This window comes from Lampetra fluviatilis, chromosome 31, assembly GCF_964198595.1.
Source record: "Lampetra fluviatilis chromosome 31, kcLamFluv1.1, whole genome shotgun sequence".
NCBI classification, from domain to species: Eukaryota; Metazoa; Chordata; class Hyperoartia; order Petromyzontiformes; family Petromyzontidae; genus Lampetra; species Lampetra fluviatilis.
In genome coordinates, this window is record NC_136305.1 from 11,909,530 (window position 1) to 11,926,384 (window position 16,855).

At 47.8% G+C, this 16,855-nt stretch overlaps 1 protein-coding gene across 2 annotated transcripts in view; it reads left to right on the forward strand.

Moving 5' to 3' along the window:
- Window positions 1-16,855, forward strand: part of STAM (signal transducing adaptor molecule) — a 29,122-nt gene that overhangs the window by 2,302 nt on the left and 9,965 nt on the right. For both annotated transcript variants that reach the window (XM_078871151.1, XM_078871152.1), the window contains exons 2-9: window positions 763-847; window positions 4,523-4,598; window positions 4,974-5,069; window positions 5,772-5,918; window positions 7,308-7,398; window positions 7,867-8,089; window positions 13,212-13,306; window positions 15,631-15,722. In XM_078871151.1, the coding sequence (XP_078727277.1) occupies window positions 763-847; window positions 4,523-4,598; window positions 4,974-5,069; window positions 5,772-5,918; window positions 7,308-7,398; window positions 7,867-8,089; window positions 13,212-13,306; window positions 15,631-15,722 (905 nt within the window). The remainder of the gene's footprint in view (window positions 1-762; window positions 848-4,522; window positions 4,599-4,973; window positions 5,070-5,771; window positions 5,919-7,307; window positions 7,399-7,866; window positions 8,090-13,211; window positions 13,307-15,630; window positions 15,723-16,855) is intronic.

Here is a 16,855-nt window from a genome sequence, read left to right on the forward strand (position 1 = left end):
AGGGTCACGGGGGTGTAGGGGGTATGAGGGTCACGGGGGTGTAGGGGGTGTGAGGGTCACGGGGGTGTGGGGGGTGTGGGGGGTGTGAGGGTCACTGGGGTGTAGGGGGTGTGAGGGTCACGGGGGTGTGAGGGTCATGGGGGTGTGGGGGGTATGAGGGTCACGGGGGTGTGGGGGGTATGAGGGTCATGGGGGTGTGAGGGTCATGGGGGTGTAGGGGGTGTGAGGGTCACGGGGATGTAAGGGGTATGAGGGTCATGGGGGTGTAGGGGGTGTGAGGGTCATGGGGGTGTAGGGGGTGTAAGGGTCATGGGGGTGTAGGGGGTGTGAGGGTCACTGGGGTGTAAGGGGTGTGAGGGTCACGGGGGTGTAGGGGGTGTGAGGGTCACGGGGCTGTGAGGGTCACGGAAACACCCAGACCCATCAACGCGCTCTTCCTGTGCCAACACGACCACCGCTTCGCCACTGGAACCCACGACACTCAGGGGGGACATGAGGAAAATTTCATCAAAGGCCTAAGTTGTAGGCAGCACAATCCATTGTTGTACTGTACAATCCTCCAATGTCTATGTTCCTCACTTTCACAAGCCTGTAATGACCAGCGTGGTGAAGTATGGTCAAATACAATCCACGATCCACGTGGTGTGGGAATGCTCTCATCCAGCAGGTGATTGGCACAATGGGCTGTGCATGTGTGTGTGTTGTCTCATTCATGGGTACCGTGTCTCACTGTGTGTGGGCTGCTGGTTCTGGCCTGTGCAGAAAAAGCGACCAGTGAACTGAATACAACGGAGGACTGGGCTCTGATTCTCGACGTCTGTGACAAGATTGGACATTCTCCGCAAGGGTGAGGGAGAACCGTGGCCCCTTGGGCTCCACATGAGGATTGTAACCGACATTATACCGCCCACATCACTCACTGGTCAATGCAGTGATCTATGCAATGACAAATGTATTGTATCATTTTGCATCAAACTAGGAGCATACCTGAAAGAAAGGGTCGTTGCCTGTAACATCGCCAGTCAACTAGCATTGATTCAAGGTAAACCTGACTGCTGATGAAACTCTTTCGAAACCAGTCCAGAGTTTGTTTGCATTGAATGAATGCTTCCGAAATTATGCACTCCCAGAAGGCCGAGCGGCCGATGGGTTCTGTAACTAATACCTCTGATTTATATTGAGGGACAGAGATCTGACGGAGCCATATCTTCTGGGCATGTGTGTTGTTCGACAAGGACATATTGGCGGTGGCACATTGAGTGCCTCAGTGTGATCGTACTGTATCTGAGATGCGGATGTGAATCCATTTAAACACACGCGTACTTCTAACATTCCACTGTTTTCCAGTCCGTTCCACCACCCAGAGAACGTGCGCTAATTTTCTATAGGATTCCTCCAGAAGAAATGTAAATCGACCCAGAGGGGATCGCAGAGTAAACAACTTGGAGGGTGGAGAATAGATTGTGGTGTGAAAGCCCTGTAGATATAACCAGGGAGAGGAGGTTGCTATGGGTCAGGTTGGTTCGCAGGATGCGGGAGGGTATTTTGAGATGGGCATTAGTAGAGTGGCACCCAGAGTTATCTCCATATATATAAAAGGCAAAGTTGTGATTATGTGTGTCTGTTCAAAATGTTTAGCGTGCTTTCCGACATGCAACAAACTTGAAATTTGCCATGTGGGTACTTTCCAGACTGTACACCATGCAAAAATGATAAAAATACACTTTTGGGGGGGGGGGGGGGGTGAGCTCAATAATGCATATATTTTTTGCACGGCAAGTGAGCTGTTACGTCAAATCTGTCGTGTGACTCGCGCATGTGGAAGCGTAACACAGTGTAGTGTAGTGGCTAGTGCGCTGCGCTACGAACCCGGCGACCCGAGTTCGATTCCTGCTCACGGCCACCACCGGTGACGATTATTTTAACCGGTCCTGGGTCTCCCCTAGGTCGACTCAGCCTCAAACGAGTAACTGGTGTGGTGTGTGAACATCGTGGCCGGGCATGGTGAATCCAAGTCCCGGGCGAAGCCGGGTAGTAAGGCTAGTCTATATATATTAAAAGGGAAATTTGTGAATATGTGTATCTGTTCGAAATGTTTCGCATACTTCCCAACATGCAACAAACTTTAAATTTGGCATGTGGGTAGCTTCCAGACTGTACACAATGCAAAAAGTATAAAAATAGACTTTTGTATTTTGGAGGGGGGGGGGGTGCGCAATAATGGATATATTTTGCACGGCAAGTGAACGGTGACATCACATCTGTGATGTCACCCGCATGCGGAAGTGTTACGCAGTGTCCCTGCTGACATCACGCATCCCCCCCCCAACCCTCCGTGTAGGCCATGTATTAATCCAAGACAAGAATCCAAGTCTCGGGCGAAGCCGGGTAGTAAAGCTAGTGTGACCTAAAGCCGGCCAGATGGTGGTGGTGAGGTTGCCGGGATGGTTGCTGGATGTCTGGGGAGTGGGGTGGGTGGGCAGAGCAGTGGGATCTTGCAGAAGTGGGCGATTGTGAACCATGATGGCATCTATGGCATCTTCATCTGCAATGCCCTCTTTGCTTTGAGCTTCATTACCGAGTTCATACCACATATAATGTGTGTTGCTTGCTGAGTGTGCTGATTCAGCTTAACACCAATGTCTGGGAGCGCATGCTGGTTTTGCACAGTGAGATTAATTTAGAAAAGCGCTTGGACAAAGAATTGTGGCAGTTTCTGTGTAGCTGCTGCTTTTGTGGTGGTGGTGTCGCTACTATTCCCATACGTGCACATGTTCCGTGGCATAACATTTCCAGAGGTACAGTGGAGATCATTGCTACGTAAACCTGTCATGTCAAACCTCTAATAATAATATCCATTTTAACTTGTATATAACCCTGTCATGCGTTTGCATCACCAAAAACTGTAGAACTTTTAACGGGTGAAGGAAGTCAGAACCTATGGCACAATTTCCAAAGCTCCGTGGTCTTATGATGGGATGTTGGCCAACCCCCTGAATGAGTTTATCAGAATCACAATCTTTACTTTAGACTGAAGGAATCTAATGAGCTATGAAGCGCTCCTTTACAGATGTCCAGTAGGGGTGGGTAAGCAAGTTACATCAATAAACAATGCAAGAAGCAATATGAGAGTAAGAGAGAGAAAAATCAAGCAAGTCACTAAAAGTAAATAATTACATATAAATAGAACATTCAAGTTAAACTTAAACTACTACAGTGATCCCTCGTTTATCGCGGTTAATGGGGACCGGAACCCCTCGCGATAGGTGAAAATCCGCGAAGTAGGATTGGCCCCCCTAGGAATTTCCGTATATGTGTGTGTGGGTACCAGAATGTTTAAAATATGTATATTTATATTTTATATATATATTTTACTTAAATCTATTTAATTATAAAACCTTAATATTATACATTCACTCACTCACATATATTTTACTTAAATCTATTTAATTGTAAAACCTTAATATTATACATTCACTCTCTCTCTCATATGATACGTATTATGGTGTTCTACACTCACCAGTTAATTTCGAACACAACACTAAGATACGCGAGACACAGTTGACAGCGTGAACGAGAGTGGCGAGATACAACAAGGGAAGAAGCTGGGAGAGGATGCGATGATGCGCAGCCAATCAGCTCACGGGATACTGTACATGCACTCGTGCTCTCATTCGTCGATCTCGCGCCGGGAACTAATCACGTGCCTTGTCTGAGTGCCCGTGGGTACAGTATGTACAAAGCCTCTGAGAGAGTTTCTCTTCTTGGTTCTTTCGGTAAAGTCACGTAGAAGGGAAGTAATAAAATGTCTGGCATCCTGGGAAACCGTTTCTCTCGCGCATCACGATGAAACAACGCTGCTTTCCGCAATACGGCTGCCGATATGGCGGTATTTTTTTATTTTTCGATGAATATTTTTGAAAAATCCGCGATGCACTGAGGCCGCGAAACTTGAACCGCGAAGTGGCGAGGGATTACTGTACATACATTCCTGCAGATTTGTCAACACCAAACTCAAGATTTGGCACGGCAGAAAAACAACAACAATCCAATACCACACCAAGACATTGCACTTAAATTGTAACTATTGGTACATGGGTAAGGTTAACAGTTTTGAAACACAGTTTCAAATGTGTATGTATTTGGCACTAACCTTATACATGTTCTAAGGCTGTAAGATATTGTATGTGTGTGTGCGCTTGCTTTATAGGCACACACAGGGGAGCAGTAATGCAGCTGTTTGCGTGCTACGAACCCAGTGACCCGAGTTCGATTCCCGCTCACGGCCAACACCGGTGATGATTATCTGAACCAGTGCTGGGCCTCCCCTAGGTTGACTCATCCACAAATGAGTACCTGGTGCGGTGTGTAAATATTATCACTGGGGAGAAAGGTGGCCGGGCGTGGTGTTGGCCACCCACCTCCTCATGTGCCATGCTGGCCTTTATAGCTGCTCCCTAACAGCATTTGCCCTCATAGTCTGTTAAAGTCTATAGGGGGGGTTTTTGTCTTTGCTTTACAGGCCCAAAGACTGCCTCCGGGCGACCATGAAGAGAGTGAATAACAAGGTTCCTCACGTGGCCATGCAGGCGTTGACTGTGAGTACTCTCTGCCTGTGTCGTGTGAGGCTACCGTGTGCACCGCCTGGAGGCGGTGATATAGTGACACGTTCTCTGGGGCCTCTCTGCTTGGAATACCTGCAGAGTGTGATGCATGCATAGCGCGTAATGCATAATATTTTTCCCCTGCCCAGGTGAGTAAGTGACACAAGTGTGTGAAGTATGCCATGGGTTCCTGTGTCCCCACCGTGAGTGAGTGTGTGTGTTCCGTGGCAGGCTTCCGTGGCCCCTCCGTGAGTGTATGTGTGCCGTGATGGGTTCCCATAGCCCCACCGTGAGTATGTGTGTGCGTATGCCGTGCCGTGCTCCCATGGCCCCACCGTAAGTGAGTGTGTGTGTGTTGCACCTCTGCAGCTCCTGGGGGCCTGTGTGTCCAACTGTGGGAAGATCTTTCACTTGGAAGTCTGTTCAAGGGAATTTGCAAATGAAGTAAACAACGTCCTTAACAAGGTGAGCACACTTATGTATGTGCATGTATGTTGAACTTCTTTCGCACCGTACATAGCCAAACATGTTAATCAGAGGTGCGATGTGAGTATGTATGTGCACATGTTGTAAACGTAAAATACAATAATCCCTGCGTGCTGTCACACAGCAACAGCTGACATCCAGACAGAACCATCACCATATAGATAACACCGACATGATGGCCCCCATGTGAATATACGCTGGGACGTGATGGTGTGGTGTGACGCGATGTCGTGATGATGTATGTGATGGTGCACCGTGATAGTAGTTTGGTGATGTGGTTTGATGATGTGATGTATGATATGGTGGTGTGATGGTGTTGTGTTGATGTGATGTTGTGGCATGATTGATTCCCCTAATTTCAGAGAAACGCACCCCATTCAACTATAACAATTAAGTCATTTGCCATATTATTTTTCAAATCTGGCAAATTTGGACCATAACGCAATGTCTGACGGTTTATATGCACATACTGCAGTAATAACCAGAGCGGCCTGCCCGATTCGAACTGTGAATCTCGACCGGACTCCCTCTGGGCCAAGTGACCACCTGCTTCATGTTCCCCAAGCGAGGGACCGTGTCTGCGACTCGCCCATGAAGGCCGTCGACACGGCATGACGTTTGCGTCTGTTCTCAGTTGGATTTTGTACTACTGAGTGCTTGGACCGGCGTGTGTGTGCACAGGCTCACCCCAAGGTGGGTGAGAAGCTGAAAGCCCTGATGATGGAGTGGGCCGAGGAGTTCAAAAACGACCCACAGCTCAGCCTCATTGCCGCCATGATCAAGAACCTGAAGGATCAGGGCGTGGCCTTCCCTGCCCCTGGCTCACAGGTCCCACACGCGTCCCCCATGCACCCCCCACGCACGGTCGCTGGCCAGTGGCGTGGGGCACAGAGAGCAGGGCGAGATTGAGTGGCAAGATGTTAACTCCCTCACCTGGTATATACAGAAGGTTGTGGGTTCGATCCCAACCCTTGACGCCTGCTGTATATTTGGAGTTTGCATGATCTCCTCGTGGTCGCGTGGATTTTTCTCCATGTCTGGTTTTTCCCTCCACATTTAGAAACATAAATTTACAATATTTGGCTGCGGTGAAGTGAGATACGGGGACACAGGGTGTGACTAGAGACGAGGCACAGAGTAGACGCTCGTGGAGAGGAAATCCAAAGAGCCGATTCCACGCTACATTGGGATTTTATTGATTAGGCGAACAGTACAGAGACAATGCAAGTATCAGAGCATTTATAGCTCAGGTTGAGCAGCTATTCTCTGGTCTGATGGTGGTGAGACTAGGCAATCGAGAAGGCTGTCTCTGGTGTAGGCCAATCAGTTTCAAAGACAATGTATGTCTTATCAGAGCATGTTTGTTTGCATCTTCACCACAAGTACGTGTGGTCAATGCAGACTTGATGCTTTGCAAAAAGATATAATCTATTTGGTGTTTGAAAATCTTAACACCTCCTGTTTTGATTTGAAGCTATCGGGACTGCAGGAATCCATACTCTCTGGTAAAGTCACATAGATAGAAAAAATTAAAGAGGAGAGTATACCTCCTGTTTTATTGCCAGAAAAGGGGAAACCCTATTCTTATTTTTCATACTTTGATATTGGCAAAAAAGGTCCCATGATATTATTATATTATATTTGTAACACTTGTTGGCACAGAAAAGCCTCACGGAGTCTCAAGACTTTTTTAAGAGGGTCCAGCCACAGCCTATTTTTCGTCACGGAATCTTTTAACGTTGACTGTGAAACAGACGGCGCCGCGTAGCATTATACTCCCATTATCCACTATAGTATTAACCAGGGCAGCCTCCTGGATATGAATTATGAACCCCTGCAGCAAGTAGCGAGCATGCTACTACTGGGCCATGCCAGCAGCCCGTGTGTCTGCGTGATCCATGTGGTCGCGTCCGCATGTCCCGTGTGGTGGCCGTGCCCGTGTGTCCAGGTCACCCGTGTGGTGGCCATGCCCATGTGTCTGCAAGACCCATGTAGTGACCGTGCCCGTGTATCCAGGTCAACCGTGTGGTGGCCATGCCCGTTTGTCTGTGTGACCCATGCGGTGCCCGTGTGTCCAGGTGACCCGTGTGGTTGCCGTACCAGTGTGTCCGCGTGACCTGTGTGGTCACAGTGCCCGCGTGTACATGTGGTCGCCATGCCCGTGCCCTTGCGTCCATGTGATCCGTGTGGTGGCCGTGCCCGTTTGCTGTGCTCCAGGCTGCGGAGCAGGCGAAGGCGAGTCCGGCGCTGGTGCCTAAGGACCCCGGCACCGTCACGGCCAAGCAGGAGGAAGACGACCTCGCCAAGGGTGAGTACGGGCGACTGGGGCCTCTCTCCCGTCCCACACTGCTGAGGTCACCACTCGCTTGGCTCTGAGCGCGATGATCGCCACTGCCGGCTTTTCAACTTCTCCGTTGTATCCGGGTGTTGTTGGTCACAGCTCTGTCAGTGGAATGGATTTGAGAGTATTTTATTTAACCAGGAGAGATCTCAAGAGATGAGGATAGTCTCGTAATATATTGGTGTGTGAGCGTTTAACAATGCTGTTGTAGCTGATGTTGTTGTAGCTGCTGCTGCTGTTGTAGCTGCTGCTCCTGTAGTTGCTGCCAATGTAATTTTTGCTGCTGTAACTGTGGTTGCTGTTCTAGCTGATGCTGTTCTAACTGATGCTACTGTTGTAGCCAATGTAGCTTGTTGCTATAGCTGCTACGAGTGTCACATCAGTAGCAGCAGCAGCAGCCACGGCTCAAACAATGTCCACGCTCTGCGCCCACAGCCATCGAGCTGTCGTTGAAGGAGACCACGGGGTTGGCAGTGGGGACCCCCGTGAGTGCGGGGGCCTCGCTGTACCCCACGGCGACGGCACTGGGTGGCGCCGCGCTGGCCCGCAGCGCCGCTGGTGACGCGCGCAAGGTGCGTGCCATGTACGACTTCGAGGCGGCGGAGGACAACGAGCTGACGTTCCGCGCCGGCGACGTCATCTCCGTGCTGGATGACAGGTGACTGCCTACAACACCTACAACAACGAGCATTCAACGATCATGTTTGTTTATTTAGTTTGTCGGGCCAGCTGGCCAGGATTGGGCAAAAAAACGTAGCCCACTTTTCACCCACGCAATTGGAAAGCACACAGACTAAGTCTTTCTGACATAACATTAAAACTAACAATAGCACATTTAAGAATCACAGTTAAGAGACAAACTACATATACACTATTAAAGGCACTTTTACAGTGACCACTGCAGTAACTATATTCTTGGGTCTTTCGGTAAAGTCACGTAGATAGGTTCAAAGAAAATAACTAAAAATAACAAAAGACTACGACGTTTCTATCACAACACAAGCGGTTGTCTTCAGGAAAAGGGGGGTTATCTTCCAAGGCAAACTGTTTATAAGGGTTTAAAATGGGCATAGCCCAAATGTCAGCAGCCAATGATAATGTAAGTGGTGGGCAGCCAACCCAACGGTGGTTGGTTTTCCACCAATCAAAGGGCTGCCAGGTGAAAATTAGCATGTTAAAGAGAGATTAGCATGTTAATGGGAGAGCGCAGCAACCAAGGGGTCGGCGCACAAAGTGACTGTGAAAGCGCAAGTTTGAAATGGGCGTAAAGCACAACCAACATCGGAAGGTGGTCGGATGGGAACATTATAGCCAATTATAACTTAAACTGGTTGATAACGTCCTTCCAATTATTGCTCAGTTTGTACCCATCTTCTCGGTTGAAATTGTGTCTGTGTCTATATATATGGATGGCTTCATGAACGAATCTTTGTTGATAGCCAGTGGGCTTGCAAAGTACCTTCGTCTTAAAGAAATCAATTTGATCAAACAGACACAATTTCAACTGATAAGATTGGTACAAACTGAGCAATCATTGGAAGGACGTTATCAACCAGTTTAAGTCATATTTGGCTATGATGTTCCCATCCTACCACCTTCCGATGTTAGTTGTGCTTTACGCCCATTTCAAACTTGCGCTTTCACAGTCACTTCGCGCGCCGACCCCTTGGTTGCGGCGCTGCGATATCCCATTAACATGCTAATCTCTCTTTAACATGCTAATTTTCACCTGGCAGCCCTTTAATTGGTGGAAAACCAACCACCGTCGGGTTGGCTGTCCACCACTTACATTATCATTGGCTGCTGACATTTGGGCTACGCCCACTACAAACCCTAAACACGTTCCTTCGGAGTGGGCAGGTAGGAACTTGGTTGGACAGCGCATTGATGCATGACAGACAGACAAATAATCCCTGCTGGGCAGTGTGGAAGCTGTTGTTCCTACCTGTATAAGTGTAGTGTATCGTGTATAGTGTAGTGTGTAGGTTATACGTTGAGTTTTATAAGGGCACCACGGGGTGACCAGCCCCTCCCCACCCAGCTCCACCCCTCCCACCCCCCCACCCCTCCCACCCCCCACCCAGCCTCACCCTCCCCACCCAGCCCCTCCCCACCTTTCCCTCCCCACCCAGCCCCACTCTCCCCACCCAGCCCCTCCCCACCCAGCCCCTCCCTCCCCACCCAGCCCCTCCTCACCCTCCCCTCTCCACCCAGCCCCACCCCTCCCACCCCCAACTGAATCACCTTAAGGCTGGGAATGTTGAAAGAAACACGAGGCAAAAAGATTTGCTTTTTTCTTTTCAAGGCTTCCATTTCATGAATGGATCCACCCTCCCCCAGTTCCATTTTGTGAATTAAACATCGCCCGTCTCCTCATTGGCCCGAGTCGCGGCGGTGCCCCCCCCCACCACTAACCCCCCCCTCTACCAACCCACCGCTCCCATTGGTCGGCGCCCCCGAGCCAATGGAAGGGCTCTGGTGGGGCGGGGCCATGCACGACAGACAGACAAATAATACCTGGTGGGCAGTGTGGAACTGTAGTTCCTACCTGTATAAACAGTTTGCCTTGGAAGCTAACCCCCCTTTTCCTGAAGACGACAGCTTGTGTTGCGATCGAAACGTCGTAGTTTATTGTGAATTTTTATTTTCTTTGAACCTATCTATGTGACTACCAAAAGACCCAAGAATATGAATTCCTGCAGTCACGAAAGCTTTAAATCAAGACTGCAGTAACTACTACATCTTAACATCTGCATTATTGCCGGAAAGTGTAAAGCCTGTTATATTTTTTTACAATAATGAATACGGCGCCTACCGCAGTAACCATTGTAGTATCCACAATATAAAAATAAGTGTTTTTCTCAACTTGGAGCTCCGTAAGAATCCCTACACCTCAAGCAAGGTCTTTGTCACCTGTATTTGATGCTGATGCTGGCCGAGTCTCGCAATGAATAAATGCACCTCAATCGACATCATCCGATAGTGAATGCTCTTTCTCTGCTTTGTCGCTGGTGACATCAGTTCAGTTATTAGGTATAGCCCTGTGAGCCATTCGGCTCTTGAATCGGGTGCAACCGCAACAAACGAAAACATGAACAAGAAACATCTTAAAGTGACTACGCGCAACAGAAAAATCCTGGAAAAAACAGCAAAGTCTTCCAGAAAAAGCACCGTATATCAACGATGCGTGCAAAAATCCCAGTGGGATGCAAGTCAAACAATAACAACCATACGACAATTTAGATTAAAGTTATCAGTCTAACTCTGTACTACAACAATCAAATATGGCTAAACCAAAACCTTTTCGAAATCACCAAAATAAAGCCATGAAAGCAATGAGACAGTGATCATAGGAACTGTGACCGAATTTTCACAATAAACGACATAAACAACATATACTACCAAACCCTGCAGCCATAGCTGGCTGCATGAGTCACTCCACAACAGCAGGAACATCAGTCGGAGTATCAAAAAAATTCAATTTACCTTTAAAGATAAGCACACTATAGTCAAAACTCAAGATCATACTTTGCAGCGATACATTTGATTTCAGGCCATTGAATAGCAGTGACAGTTAGGGGTGTTCAACTCCTCTAGAGTAGTTTTGAGTGAAGATCTCACAGGTAGTGATCCAAGTTGCAGTTTATTGGCGATAGCATTCCAGACCCTGGGCGCATCAATAGCAAAAGCCCTTCCTCCAGTATTTATACGGCAATAAGGAATGTGAAGCTGGTAAATGAGCGAAGACCTTAGGTCACGTTTGTTCTTCGAAACAGTGAGGAGATCCAGCAGGTAGTCTGCGGATTTTTTTGTAAGTACATCGTGAATACATAAGATCTGATGCACAAGCCTTCGATCATTAAGAGATGTTAAGTTTGACCCAATGTAGAGATCGCAGTGGTGTGTCCTATATGGGCAGTTCAATGCAAATCTTAAGGCCGAGTGATAAATTGAGTCAAGCTTCTTCAGTATAGTACTGGGGGCTGATTTATATACGATGTCACAGTAATCAAGTAGAGACAGTATGGTAGCTTTTATCAATTCCAAACGGAACATAGGGGGGAAGCAGTGCTTGTGTCGATACAGAATTTTTTTTTGTATTTTTACCAATATAATCAATGTGATCTTGAAAAATCAGTTTTGATTCAAGGATGAGCCCAAGATACTTATAGATATTGACTTGCTCTATTTGATAATTATTTAAGGAATGTAATTGGGGAAAAAAATACTTCCTGCTTTAGTCCTGGTGAGAAGCATAGCACCTTGGTTTTGGAGGTATTCAGGACTAGTTTAAGAGCAACTAGCAGACGTTGTAGTTTGTTGAAATCACCCTGGAGCTTAGCAATCACGTCATCTGGAGAGCGGCCAGCAGTAATCAGTATTGTGTCATCTGCAAAAAATTTACCTTGGAATGATCAAGGTCAGTACCCAAGTCATTGACATAAAGAGAGAACAAGAGGGGGCCGATGATGGAACCCTGTGGGAACCCCTTTTGTTATCTAAACACTGTTTGACCTCCAGCCATCTATGAATACAGTTTGGGTGCGAGAAGAGAGGTAATTTTTTAACCATTCCACTGCGGGTTTGGAGAAACAGAGGCAACTTAGTTTACTTAGCAGGATGTTGTGGTCGACTGTATCAAAGGCTTTGGACAAGTCAAGAAATAGACTGGCACATTACTGCTTATTAAATGTGATTCAGAGAGTCTAATGCAGCAGATTTGATGCTGTATTTTTTTCGGAACCCAGATTGGTTTCGATGTAAGAGATTGTTGTTGGACAGGAAACTGCTAATTTGGTAGTTCAATAATTTAACGGGGACAAAATTTAGATAGGTTGGTAGTTATTTGGATCATCTTTAGGGCCCCCTTTGTGAAGTGGACAAACATAGGAATGTTTCCATTCTAGAGGTACTGATGCTTCTTTGATGGACAGGTTGAAAATATGGGCTATAGGTTTGTATATTAGGTGACCAACAGTTAGCAAAGCAAAGACGGGAATACTATCTGCTCCGGTAGAGGAGGACCCTTTGAGATAGGAAAGTTGTTTCAGAACATTACTTTCGTGGATAGGCTGGAAACTAAATTTGTTCAATGTTTGGACAGGCGTGTAGGAAATTGTATGAGCTGAGCAGGGGTTACTCCCAATACATTATTAAAAAGGTCACCAGCATCGCCTGTCTTCGTGATGCTAGCCATGCGCTATGAAAACAATAGCGAGAATGCCAAATGTACAACACAACGTGATTATTTACTACTATAATGAGCCAAGAATGTCTGTGTGTCCCGCGCGTGACGTCACTCCACGTCCACCAGCCCCCCTCATTAATAATCATGAACCGGTTACGTCCTCCACATGGACCCCCCCCCCCCTCATTAATAATCATTAACGGGTGACGTCCTCCAAATGGACACCCCCCACCCCCCCATTAATAATTAGCAGGTGACGTCACTCCACATGGGGGGAGCGAGGCGCCTCCCCCCCCCTCCTCAGCATCAACTTATAACCCTCACTACAAAGGCAGAACCCTCACGTCATGCGATCTCCCTAACGCTTTTAAGACATAGAAGTAAAAAGGACGTCATGATGAACAAGGGATTATAACCTTTAAATGAAATAAGTCTGTGTCACTGCGGCCTTACAAATTGTACACAAATGGATGCAATGAATATCACGTCGCGGTCTGCTTTTCGCTTGCAAATTTCAGATTTACTGCAATACACCCGTCCTTGGACGGGCAAAAGGCGAGTAATTTTATATTGTTCATGCCTGTGTCTGCAGTGACCCCAACTGGTGGAAGGGCGAGACCCACAAGGGATCGGGGCTGTTCCCATCAAACTTCGTCTCAGCCGACCTGACGGCCGAGCCGGAAGCCCGTGAGTAGAGAGCGTCCGCCTCTCCCATCCCACGGGACAGCACGGGTCAGTACGGGACAGCACGGGTTAGAAAGGATCAGCACGGGACAGCACGGGTTGGTATGGGACAGCAACGGGTTAGAAAGGATCAGTACGGGACAGCATGGGTCGGCTCGGGACAGCACGGGTTGGTATGGGACAGCAACGGGTTACCAAGGATCAATGCAGGTTAGTAAGGATCAGCACGGGAGAGCATGAGTCAGCCCGGGTCAGCACGGGACAGCATGGGAAAGCATGGGGCAGCACGGGTCACCTCGCTCCCTTCCTGTGAATGGCAGTGGATTATAATTCACGTGCTCACCAGAAACTGCGAGACCAAGGCTGGTAACCTGGCCCAACACTCATCCCTCACAGCAAGAAGCGCCTGAGGTTGATTCCTGACTCAATTCTGCATGGAGTTTGTGTGTTTTCCTTTTATGCTGCAGAGTGAGTGACCGAGTGAGTGACAGAGTGAGTGAGTGAGTGAGAGAGTGAGAGAGTGAGAGAGTGAGTGAGTGAGAGAGTGAGTGACCGAGTGAGAGGATTTTTTTATGTTCTCCCCCTGTTCTGCAGAGAAAGCGTTTGAGCATGAGAGTGAGAATCAGTCAGTGATTTTCAGTGAAAAAAGGGGGATCGCACTGATGGCAACAACTACCAGAGCATCTCCCTGCTCAGTGTGAGGCCGGGAACGGTCCTGCCAAGGATTATTCAACATAACCTTGTCAGACATGCTGAGGAGAGGCTTGCAGAACCCCAATCCTTCTAAGTAGGAGTGGCAGACCCTGCTGATGAATGTGAAGCATGTTATTATAAGAGAAGGGGCCTTACCATCAGCCCCACAAAAACAAACCACCTGCCTAGGTATTTTATCTCATCGAATAATCCCCGCCCTCCACTCCCCATGAGTGATGGGGCAGTTGTGGAAAGAGTGGAGAAGTTTCCATACCTGGGCAACGTGCTTACAACCGGCTCCAGTTTGGCAGTAGAGGTCTCTGAATCAGTCGAGAGGCATTTTTTCATCAGCTTTTTAATGCCGTGTGGAAGCCAACTGGTCGATTGCTTCATAAAAAACTATGGGTCTACTCAGCACAGTTATGCCCTCAAGGAATATCTACGCCAGTTTGAAACATTTAGACTGGTCTGCGTACGATCCATTCTGGGTTTAACCAAACTTGGATTGTGTGAGGAACTCAAGGATCCTTGAAAGATCTGGACACAGTCCAATCGGTGAGTTCCTCCGGCAAGCAAGATGCATTGCCTGGGTCTTGAACTAAGCTAAAACTAAACTATGTTATTCACCTGGTAAAGCTCACTGACTTGATAGGTATTTTTCAGAAGTAACCTGGCCACAAATGATAGTTCAACAAAGTCAGCTCAAAACAATTATCTATTTATTTTAAACTATTTTTAGTTTACCAGGTAAAGCCCACTGAGCTAATAGTTCTTTTTCAGAAGCAAACTGGCCACAAATGATAGCTCAATGAAGTGGCGTGTCATGTGGAGATTGATAGCAACTAAATAAACTAAAACGCATGTTTTTACATGTTGAGGGAAAAAACGTAGGACCCAGAGAAAAATACATGAGACCACGGGGAGAACACACAAACTCCAAACAGACAGGTGTCAGACTCACGCCTTTCTGCATACCAGGTAAAGGAGATAACATGTCGCCACCTTGCTGCCCTTGTAGCACGCATGTTGGCTGGATAGATGGGGCTAAACGGGCATGGCACGGGCTAAGGAAGAGATGGACTGATGTGATACAAAATAATGTGGAGCTGATTGGACTTGCCGATGACTGGTACCAGTGGTGTCAAGATCGAGCTCTGTGTAAGAGGTTCGTGAAGGATCCTCCTGGCTAATTGGAGGCACTCGCCCTCCAGCAATGATGGAGGATGGAGGAGCGACATTCACAACAAAGAGCAAAGCACCAAATGGCTAAAACACAGCAAGTTGGCACAGTGGGGAGCACAGGTGGTGCATCTACTGACAATCTCAGTCAACCCATGGCACCTGGATCCTTTCTGAAACCTGCCAGCGAATCCTCAACACTTCATGTGCCCTCAAAGTACACCTAGCCTGGCACAAGCGCTATGGTAACATCACCGCGACTAGTGGCAAACAATGGTTATTGTTGAGTGAGTTAGTGTGAGAGCTTGAGCGGAAGCGATCGTGTAATTACGTGAATGAGTTGAGTGTGAGAGTATGTGAGTGAGTGTAAGACGATGAGTGAGTGTGAGATCGTGATGGAGTGAGTGTGACTCAGTGTGAGAGGGTGTGAGGCGGCTGCATTGTTGTTTTAACAGCCGTAAAGACCGAGAAGAAAACGGTACAGTTCAGCGACGAGGTGAAGGTGGAAGCCATCGAGCCGGAGCCCGAGCCCTTGTTCATCGATGAAGTGAGCACCTCTCCCGAGCCAGCTCACCTTGCCACACGCGTTGCACTTGTGCAGCCCATTCTCAGCCCACTGATGGATGATGGCCTGTCTGCACTGTGTAAAATATGTAAAAAAGACATTGCTGGCTGGCACGCGAGCAGGCAAGTGCGTGGTGGTGACGTCACAGCACACATCTGCATGATGTCGTCACCCGCATCCCACAGCGTTGAGCCGGGTGCATGCGTCGCGCGAACGTCATGCCTCTACCCACCCACCCTCCACCCCAACCGTGGATCCCACGCAAATGCTCAGCCAGTACTGGTTAATTATTATTGTTTACCAGAAAGCCTTGCTAATTCTCAACTATCTTTCAGGCGTGTCCTGCCAAGTTTTTTGCAGTAGGTGCGATGTTGCTTTTGTTGTGTGATCCCAGTTGAGTAATTTGCAAGGTAAATTTTCAGCATTGGGATGTTTGTCCAATGCCAGTTACACTGGATGTGTTTAGCTATTGGAGAAAAGTGGAAAACTCAGAGGAAATCCATGTGGAACATGGGGAGACCATACATACTCCACACAGAGAGGTGCCCTAGTCAGGAATTGAACCCATGACTTTTTTTAAACTAAATGTTTTGTTTTAATTTTACCAGCTAATGCCCACTGAGCTATATAGCTCTTTTTTCCAGAAGCGACCTGGCCACAAATGACAACTCAGCGATGTAGCTTATCATGTGGAAATTTATAGCAGCCAAATACTCGGAATAAATGGTTCTAAATGTGGAGGGAAAAACCAGAGGACCCGGATAAAATCCACGCGACCGCAGGGAGAACACGCAAGCTCCAAATATACAGGCATCAGGGTTGGGATCGAACCCACGACTTCCTGTAAAGCAGTCGAGGTAGTTAACTTCTCACCACCGAGTGTTACCACTGCACCACTCTGCTGTCCACAGAAAAAGGTGGCCGGGCGTGGTGTCGACCACACCACCCCCTTGTGCACCATGTCCACCTTCATTGCTGCTCACGCTTGCCCCCCAACAACGTGTTAACATTTCGATTTAAAGCTTTCGTGACTGCAGGGATTCATGTTCTTGGTTCTTTCGGTAAAGTCACGAAAGAACCAAGAAAACGTGTTAACAGCTACATGGGGAACCTTT